General features: G+C 56.4%; 1 protein-coding gene across 2 annotated transcripts in view; it reads left to right on the top strand.

Annotated features, from left to right (window-relative positions):
- Positions 1-12,766: 12,766 nt before the first annotated feature.
- Positions 12,767-27,686, top strand: part of CADM4 (cell adhesion molecule 4) — a 1,184,622-nt gene continuing 1,169,702 nt past the window's right edge. For both annotated transcript variants that reach the window (XM_086929780.1, XM_086929781.1), the window contains exon 1: positions 12,767-13,250. In XM_086929780.1, coding sequence (XP_086785906.1) covers positions 13,169-13,250 — 82 coding nt within the window. In that variant the 5' untranslated portion in view covers positions 12,767-13,168. The remainder of the gene's footprint in view (positions 13,251-27,686) is intronic.

Consider the following 27,686-nt stretch of genomic DNA (forward strand, 5'->3'; position numbering starts at 1 on the left):
GTCAGTTGTTGATGGTGAGGCAGGCAGTAAGCACTCACTTGGTGGTGAAGCAGGCAGTAAGCAATCAATTGTTGATGGTGAGGCAGGCAGTAAGCACTCACTTGGTGGTGAAGCAGGCAGTAAGCCCTCCTTTGGTGATGGTGAGGCAAGCAGTAAGCAGTCACTTGTTGATGGTGAGGCAGGCAGTAAGCACTCACTTGGTGGTGAAGCAGGCAGTAAGCAATTGTTAGACGGGACCTGGAAGGTCGGCCGAGGACAAGGGGAGAGGCCTCCGGGGAGAGCCGTCTCCTAGCGATCGTACAGACAAGTAACTTCTCCCCCACAGATGGACACCACACAGAGATAGGGTTTACGCTTTTTATATGCAGTTCTTGAAGTAAGGTAATACGGTACAGTGAGATCAGGATACGAGGATCGTCTCAATTCTAGTCTCTGGCAGGGAACGGGGGTAGCGGTACAGTCTTGTTACCAATCTGGTATTGAGATGGAATGATGGTAGCTCACAATCCTCGAGCTCGGCGTTCTGGAAGATCGGGCCGCGGCAGCGCCAGCAGGTCCCGAGGAGGTCGTAGGTAGCAACGGGCCGCGGCAGCGCCAGCAGGTCCCGACGAAGATGTAGGTTGCAAAGGGCCGCGGCAGCGCCAGCAGGTCCCTACGAGGATGAAGGTTGCAGAAGGCCGCGACAGCGCCAGCAGGCAGGACGACAGTTCACAAGGCAGGGCTGTGGCAGCGCCAGCAGTCCGTCAAGGATGAGTTCTTCACGGTGTCTCTCGACTCCAGGATACAACTGCCTTCCTGCTCTGGAGCTGCCTCAGTTATAGGTCTAGCGCCCTTTGATGTCCGGACCCTCGCACTTGGAGGTCGGGAGGTCCGGGATGAGGGAGTCCAGACACCCAGCAGGGGGGTGGAGCCAGCGCCCGGGGAGGCTGGGGGCGATCGGCACCTGGCGGGGGAGAGCCATCGACACTCCTCCCTCCCATTGACCTGCCAAGTGGTCCGTTCACCTCCTGGGTGGATGGTGGTGCCGGGATGTCGGGGCCTGGCCAGGCCCAGGGTTGGGGTCGAGCTGAGGCCACGCGGCCTCGTGGTGCAGGGTCCAAGATGGCGGCTGGGCCCGGGCAATGGTGCTGACGGTGGCCCGGGCCAGTGATACAGAGATGTTCGGGGTCAGGCGTCCCGTAGGGGACGGGTTGCGGGTTGCTTCTGGGGGTAGCACCTGGAGAGCCGATGTCCGGGCTCTGTCATGCGGGGAGGGAGCGAGCCCTTCCTGGGGCCTGTCCAACATGCGTCCCCCCCAGCTGAAGGCGGGGAGAGTCACCCATCCTCTTGGGGACTCTCCTCGTCGAGGCGGAAAAAGCGTGACAGGGCATCCGCGTTGGCGTGGTCTTGGCCAGGGCGATGCTCCACAGTGAAGTCCATCCCCTGCAGGGAGATGGACCATCGCAACAGTTTGGGATTCTCCCCCGCATCTGCATTAACCATTGCAGGGGGCGATGATCTGTTTGTACCCGAAAGTGGGTACCGAAGAGGTAGGGTCAGAGCTTCTTGAGGGCCCACACTACTGCAAAGGCCTCCCGCTCGATGGTACTCCAGCGCTGTTCTCGTGCCAGCAGGCGTCGGCTGATGAAGGCCACTGGTTGGTCGACTCCCTCGGGGTTCAGTTGGGAGAGGACGGCCCCAATGCCATGGTCTGAGGCATCAGTCTGGACGATGAACTCACGGCTGTAGTCGGGGGCCTGGAGCACAGGGGCGGTGCACATGGCGGCCTTCAGCTTCTCGAAGGCCGCTTGACAGTCTGGGGTCCAGTTGACTGTTTTTGGGTGTTTCTTGGATGTGAGTTCCGTGAGGGGCCCCACAATGCTGCCATAGTCCTTCACAAACCGCCGGTAGTATCCGGTGAGCCCCAAGAAGGCTCGGACCTCGGTTTGGGTGACGGGGGGCTGCCAGGACTGGATGGCAGCGATCTTGAGCTGGAGAGGGGCCCCACTTGGTGCCCGAGGTAGGTCACGGACCCCTGGCCAATTTGGCACTTGCTGGCCTTGATTGTGAGGCCGGCTCGTTGAAGGGCCTGCAGGACCTCTCGGAGGTGGTGGAGGTGGTCTGACCAGTGGCGGCTGTATACCGCGATATCGTCCAGGTAGGCGGCGCTGAATTCTTCGAGGCCCGCCAATACCTGGTTCACAAGTCTTTGAAAAGTGGCTGGAGCGTTTTTCATGCCGAATGGCATCACTTTGAAATGGTAGTGTCCATCCGGGGTGGAGAAAGCGGATCGTTCTTGGGCCCTGGGGGTGAGGCCGATCTGCCAGTAGCCCGCTGTCAGGTCGAAGATGCTTAGGTAGCGGGCAGCCCCCATGCGGTCAACCAGTTCATCTGCTCGGGGGATGGGATGAGCGTCGGTTCGGGTGACAGCGTTCAGACCCCGATAGTCGACGCAGAATCGGAGCTCGGGGGTGGTGCCCTGGGCAGCCGCTTTGGGGACCAGTACGACCGGGCTGGCCCAGGGGCTGTCTGAGGGCTCGATGACTCCGAGTGTGAGCATTTTGGAGACTTCTTCTTGGATGCAGGCGCGCACCCGATCTGGTACTCGATACGCCCGGTGTCGGATAGGGGGACTGTCCCCAGTGTCCACGTCGTGAAGGCCCCAGGGGGGGACCCCGGGGGTGAGGGAAAACAGGTTTGCAAATTGCAGCAGGAGGGCCCGACAGTCTTGGCGCTGCTCCGGGGTCAGGGCATCGGAGAGTCGGACCCCGTCCACCGAACCATCTTTTTCACGGGTCCTCAGTAGGTCAGGGAGGGGCTCGGAGTCTTCTTCCGCCCCACTGTCTGTAGCCATCAGTAGGCTGAGCTCCGAGCGCACGAAGTGTTGTTTGAGTCTGTTGGCGTGGAGGACCCGGAGGGGGTTCCGGGGGGATTCCATGTCGATGAGATAGGTGACAGGGCCCTTGCGTTCGACCACCTTGAAGGGTCCTGTCCATTTGTCTTGCAAGGCACAAGGCTCGATGGGGGACATCACCCATACCTGCTGACCAGGCTCGAACTCGATGGAGGAGGCATGTTGATCGTACCATTTCTTCATGTCCTCCTGACTGGCCTCAAGATTGGCTTTAGCGATCTCCCTGAATCACCTGGTCTGATTGCGGAGGGTCAGGAGGTACTTATAGACGTCTGGAGGGGTTTTCAGGGGGGCCATTTCCCATTCTTCTTTAACTAGGCTGAGGGGCCCTCGGACAGGGTGTCCGTACAGGAGCTCGAAGCGGCTGAAGCCGAGGGACTTCTGGGGACTTCTCGGTAGGCGAAGAGGAGGCACGGGAGTAGCACGTCCCACTGGCGGCGTAGGGGTTCCTCCAGCCCCATGATCATCCCCTTGAGAGTGCGGTTGAACCGCTCGACCAGTCCGTTTCCTTGCGGGTGATAGGGGGTTGTGAATCGGTAGGTGACTCCGCACTGCTGCCAGAGGGATTTCATATATTTGGAAATAAAGTTCGTGCCCCTGTCGCTGACGACCTCCCGGGGGAAGCCCACTCGAGAGAAGATCCCCATCAAGGCTCGGCCTACCACCGGTGCTGTCACAGTTCGAAGGGGAACGGCCTTGGGATAGCGGGTGGCGTGGTCCACCAGGACCAGGATGAATCGGTGCCCTTGTGCTGTTCGGGGGTCCAGGGGCCCCACAATGTCTATTCCCACCCTTTCGAACGGGGTGGTGACGACGGGGAATGGTTTCAGGGGTGCCTTGAGTTTTCGGCCGCTCTTTCCGCTGGCCTGGCAGGTGGGGCAGGCCCGGCAGTGGTTGGAGACGTCATTTCGCATCTTTGGCCAGTAAAAGTGGGTTACCAGGCGGTTGTAGGTTTTGTCTTGCCCCAGGTGCCCAGCCAGGGGGACATCATGTGCCAAGTTCAAAAGGAAGTCTCTGAAGCGGAGGGGCACCACCAGCACCCGACTGGCCCCCAATTCCGCGATTCTTTGCTCGCTGTACAGTAGGTCATTGTCCCAATAGATCCAGTGGGCCCCTGCGGTGTCTCCCGCGCTCTGGGCGAGGGCTTGCTGTCGGAGTCCCTCGAAGGAGGGACAGGTCTTTTGCTCCTGCCGGAATTGTTCCTGGGTGGGCCCCTCTTAACGCCACTGAGCCAGGTCTGGTAGGTCTTGGGGCTGAGCGGGCCCTTCCTGTGTTTGTTCTGGGGGGTCAGTATGGACAGTGTCTTCCTATGGAGTGATCGGGGGAGGAGGTGCTGGCCATTCGGGTTCTTCGGGTCTGGGGATGGCGCGGGCGGCCATGGACCGGGTGGTTACGCACGCCCAGTCCGGGAGGCCCAACATCCCCAGGTGCTCTCTTCTTTCAACGGCCGCCCACGGGGAACTCTCGAGATCGTTCCCCAGGAGGCAGTCCACGGGGGCATCATCGCGGACAGTCACTTTTAGCATGCCGGACACTCTTCCCCATTCGAAGGGGACGCAGGCCATCCGACACAGGCTCTCAGAATTGTCGGCCGATCGGACGGGCCAGAGAACGTTTGGCAGGATTTGTTCTGGGGTCACCAGGTGACAGCGGACAGCCGTCACACTGGCCCCCGTGTCACGCAGGGCTTCGGCCTTGCGCCCATTTATGTTCACCCACTGGCTGTATTTTCTGGTGTTGGCGGGTAGGGGGACCCGCAGGATCATGTCTCTTCCCCCTAGGCAAGCTAGGACCATGGCGGCAGGTTCCCACTCTGGCTGCTCCTGCTCGTATTCTTCATGCTCTTCGGAGATTTGCTCTTCTCCTAGGGCGGCGGCAGCGACCTGGCGGGGCCCGGGAGTCTGGTTCTTTGGGCAGTTCGGGTCGCTGGCATAGTGGCCGATGCGCTGGCACCGGTGGCAAGTAACGTTGGCTCGTAACCCTGGGCGCATCGGGGGGTTTCCCCGACCGGCCGGGGGCGGGGTGGTGTTGGCGGGAGCTGCCGGGACGGCATCTCTGCCCCGGCCCTGGCCTCCTCCTCCTCCTCGGGGACGATGGTGACCTTGGTTGGTTCTGTTCTGTTCGTTTGGCCCACTCCAGGCCACTCGGGTGCTTTCCCATCGGTCAGCCTCAGCGGCGAGCTGCCGCGGTTCAGTCAATTTACTGTTGAGGAGGTGCTGCCTGAGCTCGACAAAGCAGTTGTTGGAGAGGTGCTCCCACACAATGAGGTTGAAGAGTTGCTCGTAAGTCGTTACGTGGCTCCCCTTTATCCATCCCTCGAAGGCTCGGCTGAAATAGTTCACATATTCTACCCAAGTCGTACCCGGGATCCGTGTGCAGTCGCGGAACCTCTGGCGGTACATCTCGGGCGTGAGCCCATATCGAGTGAGGAGAGCGGCCTTCATGTGGTCATAGGACGTCATCTGATGGTCCGGGAGCTGTAGCAGGGCATCGCGGCCTTCATTGACGAACCTCCCCCATAGACCGGCTCCCCAGTCACTTCGATCGATCCGGTGGGAGGTCATGGCGATCTCGTAGGCCTTGAACCACTGTTGTATGTCGTCGTTCCGATAATATTCTCGGACGACATCTTTAGGGATGTGGACCTTTGGTTCTGTAGCGCCTGGGGTGCGCGGTTGCTCGGGTACCCCCAGTTCCTTGTTCTGTTTCCGCATTTCTATCTCTGCGAGCTTGCGCTCGTGTTTGTATGCCAGTCTTTTCTCTTCGAGTTCTCTTTGTCTTTGTTTTTCTTCCCGCTCTTCTCGGAGCCGTAAGTGTTCTAAGTTTATCTTCTGTTCTGCCAGTTTCAGCTCTCCGTCCAACTTGAGCCGTGCCAACTCTAATTCGTGGAGTCTGCTTTTTTCTCGCTCCTGGATCTCTTCCCGGGAGAGACCCGCTCTTCTTTCTTCGGTCGGAGTGGTGTTTGTCTCTGGTGCTTCGACGTTTTGGTCCCGGGGTCTGGCGGTTTCTGCCCAAGATTCTAGGGCGTGTTTGAAGTCCTCTTTCGTGCTCAGACCGGTGGTAGCGATGCCTAGTTCTATGCAAAATTGTTTTAGCTCTCGATGGCTGTACTCTTCTAGTTTTTCCATCTGGAATTTCTCTGTGGATCCGCTCTCTTTGGTTGTCATTGTGGTTTAGTCGTGGGGTGAGTTACTCTCTGTACGATTACGCGTTGGTTCGGATCGCGCCGCTGGCCACCAATGTTAGACGGGACCTGGAAGGTCGGCCGAGGACAAGGGGAGAGGCCTCCGGGGAGAACCGTCTCCTAGCGATCGTACAGACAAGTAACTTCCCCCCCACAGATGGACACCACACAAAGATAGGGTTTACGCTTTTTATATGCAGTTCTTGAAGTAAGGTAATACGGTACAGTGAGATCAGGATACGAGGATCCTCTCAATTCTAGTCTCTGGCAGGGAACGGGGGTAGCGGGACAGTCTTGTTACCAATCTGGTATTGAGATGGAATGATGGTAGCTCACAATCCTCGAGCTCGGCGTTCTGGAAGATCGGGCCGCGGCAGCGCCTGCAGGTCCCGAGGAGGTCGTAGGTAGCAACGGGCCGCGGCAGCGCCAGCAGGTCCCGACGAAGATGGTGGTTGCAAGGGGGCCGCGGCAGCGCCAGCAGGTCCCGACGAGGATGTAGGTTGCAAAGGGCCGCGGCAGCGCCAGCAGGTCCCTACGAGGATGAAGGTTGCAGAAGGCCGCGGCAGCGCCAGCAGGCAGGACGACAGTTCACAAGGCGGGGCTGTGGCAGCGCCAGCAGTCCGTCAAGGATGAGTTCTTCACGGTGTCTCTCGACTCCAGGATACAACTGCCTTCCTGCTCTGGAGCTGCCTCAGTTATAGGTCTGGCGCCCTTTGATGTCCGGACCCTCGCACTTGGAGGTCGGGAGGTCCGGGATGAGGGAGTCCAGACACCCAGCAGGGGGGTGGAGCCAGCGCCCGGGGAGGCTGGGGGCGATCGGCACCTGGCGGGGGAAAGCCATCGACACTCCTCCCTCCCATTGACCTGCCAAGTGGTCCGTTCACCTCCTGGGTGGATGGTGGTGCCGGGATGTCGGGGCCTGGCCAGGCCCAGGGTTGGGGTCAAGCTGAGGCCACGCGGCCTCGTGGTGCAGGGTCCAAGATGGCGGCTGGGCCCGGGCAATGGTGCTGACGGTGGCCCGGGCCAGTGATACAGAGATGTTCGGGGCCAGGCGTCCCGTAGGGGATGGGTTGCGGGTTGCTTCTGGGGGTAGCACCTGGAGAGCCGATGTCCGGGCTCTGTCATGCGGGGAGGGAGCGAGCCCTTCCTGGGGCCTGTCCAACAGCAATCAATTGTTCAGGGCCAGACTGGCTACCGGGCAGGTGTGTTTGCTGCCGAGCTGGGGGCAGTTTTCGTTGATAGGGACCTGCGTGTGAAAAACGAAATTCGTTTTCCTTTTTTTTATTTCAATGCGCACGCAGGTCCCCATCAACGATATAAGCCCCCAACACAGATAAATTAGCCCCCAGCTCGGCAGCACACACAACTGCCCGGTAGCCAGTCCGGCCCTGCAATTGTTGATGGTGAGGCAGGCAGTAAGCACCCACTTGGTGGTGAAGCAGGCAGTAAGCAATCAATTGTTTATGGTGAGGCAGGCAGTAAGCACCCACTTGGTGGTGAAACAGGCAGTAAGCCCTCCTTTGGTGATGGTGAGGCAGGCAGTAAGCACTCACTTGTTGGTGGTGAAGCAGGCAGTAAGCCCTCATTTGTTGATGGTGAGGCAGTCAGTAAGCACGCCAGTGGTGATGCAGTTTGTCCACAGCAGGCAGAGCACAGAGGCTCAGTCGCCCATCAGAGTCTCTCCTTAGTAGCTCAGTCTCCGGCGGAGCAGAATAATTCTTCTTTCGCGTCTGTCCGCTTCTCTCTTCTTTACCATACTACAACAGGGTCCCCGAGTAAGTTCAAATTTGACAATTTCAGCACATTTTATTACTTCAGCCTTAGCTGGAGCACAATTTGCTTTCCCTCCTCTGGTGCCAAAGCAAACCAGTAGCTGGTGGTGGGTGGATGTTGAGCAGTGTGCGAAGTGCACGAGGAACGAGCGCAAAAAGCTTCACACTTGTGTCCCCTTTTTATTAGGTTTCGCCTGGGGCACGGAGCTTTAGCTCCCCCCCCAGGAGAAATCTCTAGTTTTCAGTAAGGGACACTTGAATACGCCCCTCTGTTCCATTGGCTAGCTCCATAAATGGAGGCTAGCCATTGGAACAGAGATCTGTCCGTCAAGGCCGGACCAGATTCAGGGGCGTTCCCGAGATTTTTTCCATGGGCGGAGTTTCGTTTTTTCCGTTCCCTCCCCTTTCACTTAAAGTGATTTGTTTCTGGAGCTATTCCCGCCCCCCTCCGTGTGCCTCCCCACCCCCCTCCCGCAGTCCGTGTGCTTTCCCGCCCCCCCCTCCCGCTGTCTGTGTCCTCGTCCTCGTAGGTGCTTGTTAAGATTTATACGGGCCTGAGACTGCCCTAGAAATCGCCGCCCGCATCTCCAGAGCCACGGAGATCAAACCGAAGGGGCAGCTAGCTGATTGGTGGCTGGCACGCAGGAGCCGTGCTCTGATAGGCTGCTGGCACGAGGGAGCCGCGCTCCGATTGGTCAAGGAGCTCTGACGTCATCGGGGGCTCGCCTCAGGGCCGCGCTGGGATTGGCCCATCGCTCGCAGAGGCCATGTGTCCGTGATCCCTGAAGCACCGAGGGATCGCCTGACCCCGAGCCGCTGCAAGGCGCCCGCCGCGGGGACTGCACCACCTTTACAGCCACACGCTCTCGCCCAAGAGGCCATGAATAAAAGAGGAGGCTTGATTTTTTAGTTACTTTCCCGCCCCCCTCCCGCTGTCCGTACCTTTCCTTGTGCTGCAGTCTCTTTCGTTCAGTTGCTGCCCGTGCCTTCCTTGTTTTTGTTTGATTTGCCAAAGATTTGGGGCATGCAATATTTACGTCAATGTTTACGTTTATCACTGGAAGTCCAGGTGAGTGCCTTGCCGTTCCCGCCCCCCTCCCGCTGTCTGTGTCTTTGCGCTGTCTGTGTCTTTCCCGCCCCCCTCCCGCTGTCCGTGTCTTTGCGCTGTCCGTGTCTTTCCCGCCCCCCTCCCGCTGTCCGTTCCTTCCCCCCTCCCTCCCGCTGTCCGTGTCCTCGTAGGTGCAAAGATGCAAGGTCACTCCATGTACATAGCGTCTAAGTGACCCCATGCCATGCCCTAGCCCATAACATCAGCCCATGCTAGCTCTTTTAGCCCACATAACTTTGTGTGCTGTATTGTTTGCGCCATTCTCAAAGTGACAATGAAACTATAAATTGCAGAAGGATCGAGGGTGACGATATCATACATGAGACTACTTCACAGCTACATAGAATCAGAAGCATTTACGCATTGCTTTGTAGACATTTCTTGTTTTATTGTAGGAGGCAGGAAGTTCAGCACTCTTTTCGCGCTCTGCCGGCGCTGTGAGTGATTCATTAGAGAAGTTAATTGTTGCTAAATAATCACAGCAAAAACATTTTTCGTCCAACCATGGGTCAGAGGCTTTTTCCGCTTTTCATGAAGTTCGGCCATCAATCCTCACTGTTCTTTGCTTGAGATGCAGCTGACGTGACGTCAGATGCCACCGACCAGGGGGCCAGAGAAACCACCCACCCCAAAGTTCCCATGTTCATCAGACATCCCTCGACTTGGGCTCCTGGGGAGCACAGATCAGAGCTCCCCCGGGGCAAGTAAGCAGTTTTGAAGTGCCGGCGATGGGCAACGCCCTGGGGTTACATCAACAGGGAGCCTTTGGTTTACTAATGGTTTCCTCTGATACAGATATGGCCCCCACTGTCTCCCCTTCGTGAGCGTGGTCAAGGGATATGCAGGGCAAATGTTTGCTGCCTGAACGACACTTTGTTTGTCCAAGATTTTGGAATAAAAGTAGAAATAAATGATAATTTCTTAGAAATGACTGGTTATTTTAATATTTTGTAAACTGGTTCCTGTTCATGTGAAGGGCCAGAAAATGACTTACCATTCACAATCATTTTAATGGTATGTGGAGCCCCAACGTCTCCAAGGATATATAAACCACTGAGATAGTAGTTAATGGCATCCCACAAACCCGGTCTTTGGTCTCACCTTCTACTCTATATGCAACTACTCTGTGCTCTTCAGGGATCTAGTCCCTAGTTGTGCAACAAGCAGCAGAGCAACGCTGTCAAAAGTGTGAAGTTATCTCTCATTATCCAATGATCAGCAGGATGGCATATGCCATTTTAAAAAAATATCTTTCAGACCTTGTGGTGTAGGGACCACTCCGGTGATTGTTTTGCCAGTGGTTTAATCATGTGCTGCTTTACATATTGAATTGAGGCAGGCCAATTTCAAAGGACTGTATATGTGGATTTTGTTTTGGATATATTAAAAAAGACAATGTTCCTCTCCACCTTGTAGGTGGCATAAAAGTGACTAAATTGCTGGTGGCGTTTAACTAGAACTGGGTGAATGCAGGTTCTTGGTTTAGTGATTAAGAAGGATCACCTTTGCTCTATGTTTTTTCTGTAATTAGAGTTTCCTCACAGAGTAATTAGAAAGGCCAGTGTTGAGGTTATATCTATGCTTGCTTATAGAGAGCACGGTATTACCAACAAATGAAATTGTATTATTTTGGGGAGATGTACAGTGTGATAATTTTGGTAATTGATAGTTAATAATGGTGGGATTTCGAACTTGTTAGGGAAGTGATATCCTTGATATATAAGAGGCTCCCTAACAATGTAACTAACTACCTGACGTATTTGAGGGAAATATGGGAGAGGGACCTTGGGCCATGGAGTATGTAGACTAAGAGGAGGCATTGATGCACCAGAGGGCAAGTGGCCATTAAAGCCAGCCTCTGTCTGAAAATGCCTGCTGTATAGCATACATTAGAACCCGACAATGAGGCTATTAGCTGATCGAATAAGGTAGAAGTGTACAGAGAAGAAAGAACCTTCATTCAATAGGCCTAAGGATGTAGTGAGAATGAGAATATGATTTTTTGGAATGACATAAGTTAGAAGTTGTTTATCGTACTGGAATTTACTGCCCCCTGGCACCGCGGATGGACATTATGGGTATACTGATTGACATGGATTTACCATGGTTCTGTACAATAGTTTACTCTCTGGGTCTGATGATGGCCCAGACTAATATGGTGCAAACATGGAAAACTTGTCAAACCGTTCTAAAAAGGTTGATATTTAATGGAATGGACTGGTATATGGCATAACTGTGAAGAACGCGGTTTACGAGGGGAGCAAGCCAATGCCCCCTAAGTTTATACATTTGGGGTTTGTGGTAAAGGTATCAGGGACTTGAGGTTTTTAGGGAGCAGCTACCGGAATAACGCCCCTTCAATAATGCACTCAAGATGAATGTAGGTAGGCCTTGCTTGGTTCTTAGTGACCACATGGGGGTGGGCTTAAAGGCTCAGATATGTGTCTGTCGCCATGGTTTAATTGCCAAACAATATGGTTTCAATATTGAATGAAGTTGTATTTAAAATGACAATAAAAAACCTGAAAAACAATCAAAATAATGGCACAATTTAGTGGCTTGGCGCAAATTTGAGTTTGAAGGATGGTTTATGGACTAACAATATGCCCTATCAATTGGTTCAGGCAGTATGCAGAAACACAACGGTCATTGGAAAGGTATATGACAGGAATGGTTCAATTATATGTCATCCGTTTTTTTTTTTATGTCATAAGAGCAGTTACCATATTGGTTAGGCCTGTCTGAGACTCTGTGCACTCAAATCACCAACTGGGCTTCAACAACATACATCTGAAAGGCAGGTTGTTCTGATGGTGCTTTATGAGATTTGTCTGATACCATAAGAACAGGAGTACTAAGGCCAGGGCTGACTGCAGAGATTAAGCTAATGGCAATGTAAATGACAATGCCATTTTTTTATCTGTTTTCAAATCCAACACATAAATACAAATGTTGTCATTTACAATGCCAATAACTCTAACTTTTCCAAAGGCGAAACCATTGCATTGTAAATGCTTGTTCCAAAGGTGTTTTTACCCTTGTACTTGAGTTAAAACCCGGATGTAAGTGGCACTGTTTTTATACCCATGCACGTGTCATATGAAGCGCTTCTCATTACAGGGATTCCCCAAGAAAACGCCGATTGAGCGAGTGCGCGCTGTGACCGCGGGAGAGCCAAATGACATAGATTGCCTGTTCTGAGTGGGGGGACCCGGGACTCCTCCTAAGGGTCACTGATATCTCGAAAGTAAGGCGAATGCAGGACTCTCTTTCTACTGGAGACATGGGAAACCTGCGTGTGAAGGGTTCGCCTGAGATACTACGAGTTTGGCAGTGGGGCTGTGTCACTCGTGCGCAAAGACGCATGTGTGTGCACACTCAATGCACAGGACGGCTCCTGGCAGATGCGTGGAGTGGAGTGGACCGATACGGCGCACGACCGTCGATATGTGGCTGTGCTCTTTGCGCATTACGCACAGATCCCGGCCGCACGCACCCAACCCTCGAAGCTATTTCATTCAATCCCATGGTACCTCTGGCACCTGGGCCTGCCTGCAGCACCCTGAACCCTATTGGCAGCCTCGTCTTTTGAATGTGGACTTCCGCCTTGCTGAAGAATGCTCACCTGGTGACAGGTGAGAGGGCGGTGGCTCCTTTAAGGCCCTCCCCAGCCCGCATGGGATTTGTAAACAGTGCACTCCGTATTTGCATATCTGGAGCCCAGCTGCCAATGCCATTGGCTGTCCCCGCCCCTATGCTGGCTGCATCGCTTAGCATGCACTAGTGGGAGGGGCTGGGGGTGCAGGTGCAGAGGAGGAAGGAAGCAGAGATAGTGGGGAGACAGAGAGAGGAGTGCGGTCATCCCCAGAAGAGGGGACAGGAGCCACTGGGGTGCACGGATCCGAGCCTCAACAGAGGCAGCGGAGGCGAGAGCAGCCTGCAGAGGCAGAGGAGCGCGGTGCGCACAAAGGGAGGCTCCAGTGGAGGCTGAGGTTGCAGCTGAGACGGAGGCGCCAGCGGCGGAGCCACAGTGGAAGAGTGCGCAGGCTGGGACGCGGCGGAGGACGCCCCGCTTGACAGAGGGGGCAGGTTCCTGGAGCACGGAGGGATCTACTGCTGCAGCAGGGAGAGAGGACCGAGCCCAGGAGGGCACCAAGATCGGGAGGAGGAGGAGAGGACCCGCAGCTGGGAGACCGAGAGGCGCGGGCACCATGGCTGCGAGCCGCAGCGGGGCGCAGCGGGGCACGGCGGGGATGCTGGCGCTGCTGGGGGCCCTGCTGCTCGTCGGACAAGGTGAGGGGGACGGGGCACCCGTTGCATGGGTCCTTTTAGGGTGGGGTGCGTGGCTGCCCTTGGAGATCACCCCGGGGTCTCTGCGCCTGGCACGCTGCTGTGTGCGCATCTCTCTGCAGACCCTGGGACCGGTCCTCCAGCAGGATGGGGGGTAAGGGCGCACATCTCTCCCCCTCTCTCTCCGGCTCGTGATGCCCTGCAGAGCACCCCTTCCCTCGCACCGTCCTCTGCATGCACAGATGTGCCTGGCCTTCCACGGGCCGCTTCATCTTTGAGAACCCCCCCCCCCGCACCGTTCCTTTCCGAGTCCCGTCCCTCCCTCCACTGTACTACGCACCCTCGTGCTAATCCCTCTTTCATTGAAGCCCTCTCCTGCCCCCACGGCTCTCCCTCCTCACGCGAGCCCCGCTCTCCATCGCCTGGCTCCTTTCATCCCCTCTGCGGCGCTGCCACTTTTATGTCAAGACCCTTCATCCCCTCCAACCTCCTGCCTTCCCTCGCGTGAAGCCCCCTCGTGCTCAGTCCTACCTCCCTTCACGCGGGACCTCCAGTCCCCTCACAGTGTGCGCCCCCTCAGGTGTCCTCCACATCCCGTCTCCTCTTCACATGAAGACCCCTCCCCCACTCTCTCCTCTTCCTTATGCCAAGGTCCCTCTTCTCCCTCAAGTGGTACCCGCACCTTCCTCATGCACCTTGCCTCTGCCTCACACCGAGCCCCATCCTGGCCCTCAATATTCCTGCCTCAGTCTCCCTCACGTGTCCTCCACAGTCCTCCTTCTCATTTGTGTGAAGTCCCTTTTTGTCCTCCGAGCCTGCCCCCCCCCCCCCTTCGTGGCGCAGTCCTGCCTCACACCCACGTGGCACCCTTTCCTCCACAGTGCTGCCTCAACTCGCGTGTCGCCCCTTCCTCATCCACAGTGCTGCTGCCTCACACTCGTGTGGCGCCCCCTTCCTCCTCACAGTGCAGTCTCTCTTGCGCGCCTGCTGTAGTGTGCTGCGCGCACTCCCTGAAGAGGGTGGCCTCCGCGCAGCACCATCACATGGCCAGCCCAGCAAATCAAAACATCTGGAGTAGTGCGTGATCAAGCCATTCATCCTAAGGCCCATTGATATATGAAGATGTCACTGTTTAGATGAGGTTCGGCAGCAGCCTACTGCGCCCGCTGCAGCTCTCTGCGCATGCCGCCTCACGCCGCGCGCACAGCCTGACACCGCCTCACACCACGCACACTACCTCACTGTGCACATGCCTTCAGTCTACGCACACTGCCTCACTCTGCACATGTCGTCAGTCTACGCACACTGCCTCACTGTGCACATGCCGCTTCAGTCTACGCACACACTGCCTCACTGTGCACATGCTGCGTCAGTCTACGCACACTGCCTCACTGTACACATGCCGTCAGTCTACGCACACTGCCTCACTGTGCACATGCCGCTTCAGTCTACGCACACTGCCTCAATGTGCACATGCTGCTTCAGTCTACGCACACTGCCTCACTGTGCACAAGCTGCGTCAGTCTACGCACACTGCCTCACTGTGCACATGCCTTCAGTCTACGCACACTGCCTCACTGTGCACATGCCTTCAGTCTACGCACACTGCCTCACTGTGCACATGCCTTCAGTCTACGCACACTGCCTCACTGTACACATGCCTTCAGTCTACGCACACTGCCTCACTGTGCACATGCTGCTACAGTCTACGCACACTGCCTCACTGTGCACATGCCTTCAGTCTACGCACACTGCCTCACTGTGCACATGCCTTCAGTCTACTCACACTGCCTCACTGTGCACATGCCGTCAGTCTACGCACACTGCCTCACTGTACACATGCCGTCAGTCTACGCACACTGCCTCACTGTACACATGCCGCTTCAGTCTACACACACTGCCTCACTGTACACATGCCTTCAGTCTACGCACACTGCCACACTGTGCACATGCTGTCAGTCTACGCACACTGCCTCACTGTGCACATGCCACTTCAGTCTACGCACACTGCCTCACTGTGCACATGCCGCTTCAGTGTACGCACACTGCCTCACTGTACACATGCCTTCAGTCTACGCACACTGCCTCACTGTGCACATGCCGCTTCAGTCTACGCACACTGCCTCACTGTACACATGCCGCTTCAGTCTACGCACACTGCCTCACTGTACACATGCCTTCAGTCTATGCACACTGCCTCACTGTACACATGCTTTCAGTCTACGCACACTGCCTCACTTTGCACATGCCGCTTCAGTCTACGCACACTGCCTCACTGTACACATGCCTTCAGTCTACGTACACTGCCTCACTGTACACATGCCTTCAGTCTACGTACACTGCCTCACTGTACACATGCCGCTTCAGTCTACGCACACTGCCTCACTGTACACATGCCGCTTCAGTCTACGCACACTGCCTCACTGTGCACATGCCGCTTCAGTCTACGCACACTGCCTCACTGTACACATGCCTTCAGTCGACGCACACTGCCTCACTGTGCACATGCCTTCAGTCTACGCACACTGCCTCACTGTGCACATGCCGCTTCAGTCTACGCACACTGCCTCACTGTGCACATGCCGCTTCAGTCTACGCACACTGCCTCACTGTAAACATGCCGTCAGTCTACGCACACTGCCTCACTGTGCTTATGCCACTTCAGTCTACGCACACTGCCTCACTGTGCACATGCCTTCAGTCTGCGCACACTGCCTCACTGTGCACATGCTGCTTCAGTCTGCGCACACTGCCTCACTGTGCACATGCTGCTTCAGTCTACGCACATTGCCTCACTCTGCACACCCTGCCTCATTCTGGGCATGTAGCCTCACTCTGCGCCTACTGCTTCACAATTCACATGCTGCCTCACTCTGCACGCCCTGCCTCACTCTGGGCATGCGGCTTAACTCTGCACCTACACACTGCGCATGCTGCCTCACTCTGCGCATGACGGCTAACTCTGCATGCCCTGCCTCACGCTGGGCATGCTGCCTCACTCTGCACGCCCTGCCTCACTCTGGGCATACGCTTAACTCTGCACCTACACACTGCGCATGCTGCCTCACTCTGCGCATGCCGGCTAACTCTGCACGCCCTGCCTCACTCTGCAGGCCCTGCCTCAGTCTGGGAATGCTGCCTCACTCTGCACACCGTGCCTCACTCTGGGCATGCTGCCTCACTCTGGGCATGCTGCCTCACTCTGGGCATGCTGCCTCACTCTGGGCATGCTGCCTCACTCTGCACACCTTGCCTCACTCTGGCATGCTGCCTCATTCTGCACCTACTGCTTCACAATGCACATGCTGCCTCACTCGGCGCATGCTGCCTCACTCGGCGCATGCTGCCTTACTCTGCATGCCCTGCCTGACTCTGGGCATGCCCTGCCTGACTCTGGGCATGCCCTGCCTGACTCTGGGCATGCCGCCTGACTCTGGGCATGCCGCCTCACTCTGGGCATGCCGCCTCACTCTGCACATGCTGCCTCATTCTGCATGCCTTGCCTCACTCTGGGCATGCTGCCTCACTCTGCACATACTGCTTCACACTGTGCATGCTGCCTCACTCTGTATGCCCTGCCTCACTGTGGGCATGCTGCCACACTCTGCGCCTGCTGCCTCACTCTGCGCCTGCTGCCTCACTCTGCGCCTGCTGCTTCACTCTACCCCTACTGCTTCACACTGCACATGATGCCTCTCTCTGCGCATGATGCCTCTCTCTGCGCATGATGCCTCTCTCTGCGCATGATGCCTCTCTCTGCGCATGATGCCTCTCTCTGCGCCTGCTGCCTCACTCTGCGCCTGCTGCCTCACTCTGCGCCTGCTGCCTCACTCTGCGCCTGCTGCCTCACTCTGCGCCTGCTGCCTCACTCTGCGCCTGCTGCCTCACTCTGCCACCTCCCTCTGCACCTGCTGCCTCACTCTGCGCCTGCTGCCTCACTCTGCCACCTCCCTCTGCACCTGCTGCCTCACTCTGCGCCTGCTGCCTCACTCTGGGCATGCTGCCTCACTCTGCGCCTGCTGCCTCACTCTGCGCCTGCTGCCTCACTCTGCCACCTCACTCTGCGCCTGCTGCCTCACTCTGGGCATGCTGCCTCAGTCTGTGCCTGCTGCCTCACTCTGCCACCTCACTCTGCGCCTGCTGCCTCCCTCTGCGCCTGCTGCCTCCCTCTGCGCCTGCTGCCTCCCTCTGCGCCTGCTGCCTCCCTCTGCGCCTGCTGCCTCACTCTGGGCCTGCTGCCTCACTCTGCACCTGCTGCCTCACTCTGCACCTGCTGCCTCACTCTACCCCTACTGCTTCACACTGCGCATGATGCCTCTCTCTGTGTATGATGCCTCTCTCTGTGTATGATGCCTCACTCTGCGCCTGCTGCCTCACTCTGCGCCTTCTGCCTCAGTCTGCGCCTGCTGCCTCACTCTGCCACCTCACTCTGCACCTGCTGCCTCACTCTGGGCATGCTGCCTCACTCTGCGCCTGCTGCCTCACTCTGGGCATGCGGCTTCACTCTGCACCTACTGCCTCACTCTGTGCCTGCTGCCTCACTCTGTGCCTGCTGCCTCACTCTGCATGCCCTGCCTCACGCTGGGCATGCTGCCTCACTCTGAATGCCCTGCCTCACGCTGGGCATGCTGCATCACTCTGCACGCCGTGCCTCACGCAGGGCATGCGGCTTCACTCTGCACCTACTGCTTCACACTGCGCATGCTGCCTCACTCTGCATGCCCTGCCTCACTCTGGGCATGCTGTCGCATTCTGCACCTACTGCTTCAGAATGCACATGCTGCCTCACTCTGTGCATGCCACCTCACTCTGCACGCCCTGCCTCACTCTGGGCATGCGGCTTCACTCTGAACCTACTGCTTCACACTGCGCATGCTGCCTCACTCTGTATGCCCTGCCTCACTCTGGGCATGCTGCATCACTCTGCATGCCCTGCCTCACTCTGGGCATGCTGTCTCACTCTGCACCTACTGCTTCAGAATGCACATGCTGCCTCACTCTGCATGCCCTGCCTTACTCTGGGCATGCTGCCTCACTCTGCACCTACTGCTTCAGAATGCACATGCTGCCTCACTCTGCATGCCCTGCCTCACTCTGGGCATGCTGCTTCACTCTGCACATGCTGCCTCCCTCTGCGCATGCTGCCTCCCTCTGCGCATGCTTCCTCCCTCTGCGCATGCTGCCTCACTCTGTGCATGCTGCCTCACTCTGCGCATGCTGCCTCACTCTGCGCCTGCTGCATCACTCTGCACGCCCTGCCTCACTCTGGGCATGCTGCCTCACTCTGTGCATGCCACCTCACTGTGCACATACTGCTTCACAGTGCGCATGCTGCCTCACTCTGCATACCCTGCCTCGTTCTGCATAGGCATGGGTGGAGTTCTACTTTGCAAAGTGCCTTATAAACTCTGCCATGCTCCGTGGTGATACGCCAGCTACGGAACTGTTATATTGGGCTGCTCACACTGACTTTAAGCGCCAGGAGTTTGTCCCGCACTTTAGAATCGGCGTCAACAGCACTCCGAGTTGCGCTGGAGGGCATTGCTGCTTTCTGTTGCTTGAGTAGACATTTTCTGTATTTTTATTTAAATTTTCACAATTTATAAAGTGCACAAATACCCGTAGGTGTCTTGGCGCTAAAGCTCGAGCAGCAGCTCTCTCAACATAAGTGGCAGATTTCCCAATGTGAGGGGTCGTGACTTGCAGTGAACGTCTGTGTTTAGAAATTTCGCCAGGAGGAGGTCTTGCGTGCAATTTTTTTCTCATGAATGCTCGCCAGCTTACTGTTGGGGAGCCACGGGCAAGAAAAACCTCTGATCTGTTACTTACCAGAGTTTCGTGGATCTCCATGCGGAGTAGGCAAAGCTCAGGGAATTCCGTCGGTGGAGCAGAATTCTTTGCCCACCTCTAACTCTATATACATTGCCTCGCTCTGCTCATCCTGCCTCACTCTGCACACCCTGCCTCGCTCTGCATGCCCTGCCTGGCTCTGTATACATTACCACGCTCTGCATGCCCTGCCTCACTCTGCACACCCTGCCTCACTTTGCACACCCTGCCTCACTCTACATGCCCTGCCTCGCTCTGCATTCCCTGTCTCTCTCTGTATACATTCCCTCTCTCTGCACATTCTGCCTCGCTCTGCACATTCTGCCTCGCTCTGCAAACCCCCCCTCACTCTGCACACCCTGCCACGCTCTGCATGCCCTGCTTGGCTCTGTATACATTACCACGCTCTGCACGACCTGCCTCGCTCTGCACGCCCTGCCTCGCTCTGCACATTCTGCCTACCCTGCTTCATTACACATAACCTCCCTCGCTCTGCACACCCTGCTCCCCCTGCACGCCCTGCCTCCCTCTGCACATTTTGCCTCACTCTGCATGCCCTGCCTCGCTCTGCACGCCCTGCCTTGCTCTACACATTCTGCCTACCCAGCTTTATTACACATAACCTCCGTCGCTCTGCACACCCTGCCTCGCTCTTCACATTCTGCCCCGCTCTGCACATTCTACCCCGCTCTGCACATTCTGCCCTGCTCTGCGCACCTCGCCCTGCTCTGCGCACCTCGCCCTGCTCTGCGCACCTCGCCCTGCTCTGCGCACCTCGCCCTGCTCTGCGCACCTCGCCCTGCTCTGCGCACCTCGCCCCGCTCTGCGCACCTCGCCCCGCTCTGCGCACCTCGCCCCGCTCTGCGCACCTCGCCCTGCTCTGCGCACCCCGCCCCGCTCTGCGCACCCCGCCCATTCTGCATACCCTGCCTCATTGTTCATACCCTGCCTCATTGTTCATACCCTGCCTCATTGTTCATACCCTGCCTCGCTCTGCACATTCTGCCTTGCTCTGCACACCCTACCTCGTTGTTCATACTCTGCCTCGCTCTGCACATTCTGCCTCGCTCTGCACACTCTGCCTCACCCTGCCTCGCTCTGCATGCCCTGCCTCGCTCTGCGCATGCCCTGCCTCGCTCTGCGCATGCCCTGCCTCGCTCTGCGCATGCCCTGCCTCGCTCTGCGCATGCCCTGCCTCGCTCTGCGCATGCCCTGCCTCGCTCTGCGCATGCCCTGCCTCACTCTGCGAGCCCTGCCTCACCCTGCCTCGCTCTGCATACCCTGCCTCACTCTGCATACCCTGTTTCATTGCATACCCTGCCTCATTGCATACCCTGCCTTGCTCTGCACACCCTGCATTACTCTGCACGCCCTGCCTCGCCTTGCACGCCCTGCCTCACTCTGCACGCCCTGCCTCACTCTGCACGCCCTGCCTCACTCTGCACGCCCTGCCTCACTCTGCACGCCCCGCCTCACCCTGCCTCGCTCTGCATGCCCTGCCTCGCTCTGCATGCCCTGCCTCGCTCTGCATACCCTGCCTCGCTCTGCATACCCTGCCTCGCTCTGCATACCCTGCCTCGCTCTGCATACCCTGCCTCGCTCTGCATACCCTGCCTCGCTCTGCATACCCTGCCTCGCTCTGCATACCCTGCCTCGCTCTGCATACCCTGCCTCGCTCTGCATACCCTGCCTTGCTCTGCATACCCTGCCTTGCTCTGCATACCTTGCCTTGCTCTGCATACCCTGCCTCACTCTCCATACCCTGCCAGCCCTGCACATTCTGCCTCGCTCTCACGTACCGCCTCACTATTCATACCCTGTGTCGCCCTCTGCTGCGCCTCTACCTCACTGTGCTCATACCCTTTCACTCAGCACATACTCTCCTGTGACGGTACTCACACTGAAGAACCCCAAGCGACGAGGGGCCCCTGAGTAAGCATGGGCGAATTTTGCGAATCTCGCGTTCGCGAATTTTGCGGATTTGCGAACTCGCAATCCGCAAAATCCGCAAATTCTCGCGAATTTGCGGATTTTTTTTTTGTGTTTGCGCGGGTTTCTGCCAGTTCGCGAGGGTTTTGTACAATGTCGCAAATTGCGAACTTACCTGTCGGGTCGCAAGTTTCGCGAACTTGTTGTTTCTACGTGTCCAGCCTGTTTGGGACACTCTTCTTCATCACTGCCACTCTCTGTCACCACTGCCACTCTCTGACTACTCATGCCACCCTCTGTTTCATCACAGCACCCTCTGGTTGTCCAGTCAGTGTACATTATTGTGGCAACGCAAGCACGCCTTCCCTGCCTCAAGTGACCTGAATTAATTTGGGGCTGATTAATGTGTCACAGAATATTTTTTTAGCTGGCACCTGCTTCCTTAGTGCTTCCTGATTAGTGATCTTTTGCACTTGCTAAGTGCTTTCATTGTTGCAAAATTAGTTACAACACCTGCCCTGCCCCAACTGACAATAATGAATTAGGGGCTGATTAATGGATTTGAACTTCCAGCCTGGCTCCTGCTTGTCTCCCTTAGCTGTAATTCAGGACCTTTGTGGCATATGTGTAACTATTCTGAGGTTCAGAGCAGGGTCACATAATAGTTGCAACTGGCAACTGAACTCTGGAGGGGCCCCTCAGGAAGCACTACAGGAAATGGCTACTAATGATGAGCCTGAACTTTTGAACCTGTAGTAGTTTCAGTTTTGCTAAGATCGTATTTCTGCAATTTTGCACTTATTCGCGGGGCGCGAAGTTGTACTGGGAAGCCGCGAACTCACGCGAACAGTGCGAACAGTGCGAGCAAAATCCGCTGCTCGCGGATTTTGCGGGAGATTCGCGAATCTCGCGGATTGCGAATTTACCGAAAATCCGCGAGCGAAACAGATTTTCCGCCCATGCTTACCCCCGAGTCCCCCATATATCACAGACCTGGGTTGGTGTTGGGCTGTATGGGCCCCCCTGAAGGGGCTTCGGTGTCCTGGGTCACACCGCTGATAGCGCCTTGCTGCGCATGCGCCGCCTCACCCTGCTAGAACCACCTCTCGTGCCACAACCGCCGCACACAGCGATCCGACAGGTGCCATTGTAGGACTTTGCACGCTGGCTTGACCTGGTGCGCCTTGTGGGGTGCCACCTCCCGTGCATTGATGAGCCACCCCCGTCAGAGCTGAGGAGTCCGTGCAGTCCAAGGCCTCAGGAGCGGGCAGCGCTGCTGGGGCTGGCATAGCATCGCTGCTGGGGCTGGCATAGCAGCTCTGCCAGGGTGTGTAATGCAGCCTCACACATACCGAGCTGGGGACTGCTCGGTGTGCCCGGCCGTGACACCCCAGAAGGGGCTATTCTGGGCGTATCGTCAGAGTGGGAAATACAACGGAGCTTGGCAGGGTGCACTCTCTGTAGCGAGCAGGGACTCTGGCACCCCGGGAGGCCCCGGGGTGCTAATCGATGCCCCACACCCCCCTCCCGGGGCAGTGCCACTGACAGGCTTGCAGAGGGCAGCATTGAGGGGCAGTGACACAGAGGGGACTGCAGAGGGCAGCAGTGAGGGGCAGTGCCACTGAGGGGCCTGCAGAGAGCAGCAGTGAGGGGAAGTGCCACTGAAGGGCCTGCAGAGGGCAGCAGTGAGGGGCAGTGTCACTGAGAGGCTTGCAGAGGGCAGCAGTGAGTGGCAGTGCTACTGAGGGGCCTGCAGAGAGCAGCAGTAAGGGACAGTGCCACTGAGAGGCCTGCAGAGGGCAGCAGTGAGGGGCAGTGCCACTGAGAGGCCTGCAGAGGGCAGCAATGAGGGGCAGTGCCACTGATGGGCCTACAGAGGGCAACAGTGAGGGGCAGTGCCAATGAGGGGTCGGAAGAGGGCAGCAGTGAGGGGCAGTGTCACAGAGGGGCCTGCAGAGGGCAGCAGTGAGGGGCAGTGCCTCTGAGGGATCTGCCGAGGGCAGCAGTGAGAGGCAGTACCACTGAGGGGCCTGCATTGGCACTGCGGGGCCTGCAGAGGGCAGCAGTGAGGGGCAGTGCCACTGAGAGGCCTGCAGGAGCCAACAGCAAGAGGCAGGCACAAGGGTCAGAGATCATCCCATGCATACTAGTGCAGTGCCTGTCCTCTTGGATTCCATGCTTCAGTGCATACCTGTGCAGTGCCTGTCCGCTTGGATTCCATGCTTCAGTGCATACCTGTGCAGTGCCTGTCCGCTTGGATTCCATGCTTCAGTGCATACCTGTGCAGTGCCTGTCCTCTTGGATTCCATGCTTCAGTGCATACCTGTGCAGTGCCTGTCCTCTTGGATTCCATGCTTCGGTGCATACCTGTGCAGTGCCTGTCCGCTTGAATTCCATATTTCGGTGCATACCTGTGCAGTGCCTGTCCGCTTGGATTCCATGCTTCAGTGCATACCTGTGCAGTGCCTGTCCTCTTGGATTCAATGCTTCAGTGCATACCTGTGCAGAGCCTGTCCGCTTGGATTCCATGCTTCGGTGCATACCTGTGCAGTGCCTGTCCGCTTGGATTCCATGCTTCGGTGCATACCTGTGCAGTGCCGGTCGGCTTGGATTCCATGCTTCGGTGCATACCTGTGCAGTGCCTGTCCTCTTGGATTCCATGCTTCAGTGCATACCTTGCAGTGCCTGTCCTCTTGGCTTCCGTGCATACCTTGCACTGCCACTCCGCTTGGATTCCATGCTTCCATGCATACCTTGCAGTGCCTGTCCTCTGGAATTCCATGCTTCGGTGCATACCTGTGCGGTGTGGTGCCTGTCATCTTGGATTCCATGCTTCCGTGCATACCTGTCCTCTTGAATTCCATGCTTCTTGAATTCCATGCTTCCGTTCATACCTGTGCAGTGCCTGTCCTCTTGGATTCCATGCTTCCGTGCATACCTGTGCAGTGCCTGTCCTCTTGGATTCCATGCTTCAGTGCATACCTGTGCAGTGCCTGTCCTCTTGGATTCCATCCTTCAGTGCATACCTGTGCAGTGCCTGTCCGCTTGGATTCCATGCTTCAGTGCACACCTGTGCAGTGCCTGTCCGCTTGGATTCTATGCTTCAGTGCATACCTGTGCAGTGCCTGTACTCTTGGATTCCATGCTTCGGTGCATACCTGTGCAGTGCCTGTCCGCTTGGATTCCATGCTTCGGTGCATACCTTGCAGTACCTGTCCGCTTGGATTCCATGCCTCCGTGCATACCTTGCAGTGCCTGTCCTCCTGGATTCCATGCTTCCATGCATACCTGTGCAGTGCCTGTCCTCTTGGATTCCATGCTTCTGTGCATACCTGTGCAGTGCCTGTCCTCTTGAATTCCATGCTTCTGTGCAGTACCTGTCCTCTTGAATTCCATGCTTAGGTGCATACCTGTGCAGTGCCTGTCCTCTTGGATTCCATGCTTCAGTGCATACCTGTGCAGTGCCTGTCCTCTTGGATTCCATGCTTCGGTGCATACCTGTGCAGTGCCTGTCCTCTTGAATTCCATGCTTCGGTGCATACCTGTGCAGTGCCTGTCCGCTTGGATTCCATGCTTCGGTGCATACCTTGCAGTGCCTGTCCGCTTGGATTCCATGCCTCCGTGCATACCTTGCAGTGCCTGTCCTCCTGAATTCCATGCTTCCATGCATACCTGTGCAGTGCCTGTCCTCTTGGATTCCATGCTTCTGTGCATACCTGTGCAGTGCCTGTCCTCTTGAATTCCATGCTTCTGTGTATACCTGTGCAGTGCCTGTCCTCCTGAATTCCATGCTTAGGTGCATACCTGTGCAGTGCCTGTCCTCTTGGATTCCATGCTTCGGTGCATACCTGTGCAGTGCCTGTCCTCTTGGATTCCATGCTTCCGTGCATACCTGTGCAGTGCCTGTCCTCTTGGATTCCATGCTTCGGTGCATACCTGTTCAGTGCCTGTCCTCTTGGATTCCATGCTTCGGTGCATACCTGTGCAGTGCCTGTCCTCTTGAATTCCATGCTTCGGTGCATACCTGTGCAGTGCCTGTCCTCTTGAATTCCATGCTTCTTGAATTCCATGCTTCCGTGCATACCTGTGCAGTGCCTGTCCTCTTGGATTCCATGCTTCGGTGCATACCTGTGCAGTGCCTGTCCGCTTGGATTCCATGCTTCCGTGCATACCTGTGCAGTGCCTGTCCTCTTGAATTCCATGCTTCTTGAATTCCATGCTTCCGTGCATACCTGTGCAGTGCCTGTCCTCTTGGATTCCATGCTTCCGTGCATACCTGTGCAGTGCCTGTCCGCTTGGATTCCATGCTTCCGTGCATACCTGTGCAGTGCCTGTCCTCTTGAATTCCATGCTTCTTGAATTCCATGCTTCCGTGCATACCTGTGCAGTGCCTGTCCTCTTGGAATCCATGCTTCCGTGCATACCTGTGCAGTGCCTGTCCGCTTGGATTCCATGCTTCCGTGCATACCTGTGCAGTGCCTGTCCTCTTGAATTCCATGCTTCTTGAATTCCATGCTTCCGTGCATACCTGTGCAGTGCCTGTCCTCTTGGAATCCATGCTTCGGTGCATACCTGTGCAGTGCCTGTCCTCTTGAATTCCATGCTTCTTGAATTCCATGCTTCCGTGCATACCTGTGCAGTGCCTGTCCTCTTGGATTCCATGCTTCCGTGCATACCTGTGCAGTGCCTGTCCGCTTGGATTCCATGCTTCCGTGCATACCTGTGCAGTGCCTGTCCTCTTGAATTCCATGCTTCTTGAATTCCATGCTTCCGTGCATACCTGTGCAGTGCCTGTCCTCTTGGAATCCATGCTTCCGTGCATACCTGTGCAGTGCCTGTCCGCTTGGATTCCATGCTTCCGTGCATACCTGTGCAGTGCCTGTCCTCTTGAATTCCATGCTTCTTGAATTCCATGCTTCCGTGCATACCTGTGCAGTGCCTGTCCTCTTGGAATCCATGCTTCGGTGCATACCTGTGCAGTGCCTGTCCTCTTGAATTCCATGCTTCCGTGCATACCTGTGCAGTGCCTGTCCTCTTGGATTCCATGCTTCCGTGCATACCTGTGCAGTGCCTGTCCGCTTGGATTCCATGCTTCGGTGCATACCTGTGCAGTGCCTGTCCTCTTGGATTCCATGCTTCGGTGCATACCTTGCAGTGCCTGTCCACTTGGATTCCATGCCTCTGTGCATACCTTGCAGTGCCTGTCCTCCTGGATTCCATGCTTCCGTGCATACCTGTGCAGTGCCTGTCCTCTTGGATTCCATGCTTCAGTGCATACCTGTGCAGTGCCTGTCCTCTTGGATTCCATGCTTCGGTGCATACCTGTGCAGTGCCTGTCCTCTTGAATTCCATGCTTCGGTGCATACCTGTGCAGTGCCTGTCCGCTTGGATTCCATGCTTCGGTGCATACCTGTGCAGTGCCTGTCCGCTTGGATTCCATGCTTCGGTGCATACCTGTGCAGTGTCTGTCCTCTTGGATTCCATGCTTCGGTGCATACCTGTGCAGTACCTGTCCTCTTGGATTCCATGCTTCGGTGCATACCTGTGCAGTGCCTGTCCTCTTGAATTCCATGCTTCGGTGCATAACTGTGCAGTGCCTGTCCTCTTTGATTCCATGCTTCGGTGCATACCTGTGCAGTGCCTGTCCTCTTGAATTCCATGCTTCCGTGCATACCTGTGCAGTGTCTGTCCTCTTGAATTCCATGCTTCGGTGCATACCTGTGCGGTGCGGTGCCTGTCCTCTTGGATTCCATGCTTCTGTGCAGTGCCTGTCCTCTTGAATTCCAAGCTTCTTGAATTCCATGCTTCCGTGCATACCTGTGCAGTGCCTGTCCTCTTGGATTCCATGCTTCCGTGCATACCTGTGCAGTGCCTGTCCGCTTGGATTCCCTGCTTCGGTGCATACCTGTGCAGTGCCTGTCCTCTTGGATTCCATGCTTCGGTGCATACCTGTGCAGTGCCTGTCCTCTTGGATTCCATGCTTTGGTGCATACCTTGCAGTGCCTGTCCACTTGGATTCCATGCCTCCGTGCATACCTTGCAGTGCCTGTCCTCCTGGATTCCATGCTTCTGTGCATACCTGTGCAGTGCCTGTCCTCTTGGATTCCATGCTTCAGTGCATACCTGTGCAGTGCCTGTCCTCTTGGATTCCATGCTTCGGTGCATACCTGTGCAGTGCCTGTCCTCTTGAATTCCATGCTTCGGTGCATACCTGTGCAGTGCCTGTCCGCTTGGATTCCATGCTTCGGTGCATACCTGTGCAGTGCCTGTCCGCTTGGATTCCATGCTTCGGTGCATACCTGTGCAGTGTCTGTCCTCTTGGATTCCATGCTTCGGTGCATACCTGTGCAGTACCTGTCCTCTTGGATTCCATGCTTCGGTGCATACCTGTGCAGTACCTGTCCTCTTGGATTCCATGCTTCGGTGCATACCTGTGCAGTGCCTGTCCTCTTTGATTCCATGCTTCGGTGCATACCTGTGCAGTGCCTGTCCTCTTTGATTCCATGCTTCGGTGCATACCTGTGCAGTGTCTGTCCTCTTGAATTCCATGCTTCGGTGCATACCTGTGCGGTGCGGTGCCTGTCCTCTTGGATTCCATGCTTCTGTGCAGTGCCTGTCCTCTTGAATTCCATGCTTCTTGAATTCCATGCTTCCGTGCATACCTGTGCAGTGCCTGTCCTC

This window comes from Lissotriton vulgaris, chromosome 7 (assembly GCF_964263255.1).
Source record: "Lissotriton vulgaris chromosome 7, aLisVul1.2, whole genome shotgun sequence".
Classification (NCBI taxonomy): domain Eukaryota; kingdom Metazoa; phylum Chordata; class Amphibia; order Caudata; family Salamandridae; genus Lissotriton; species Lissotriton vulgaris.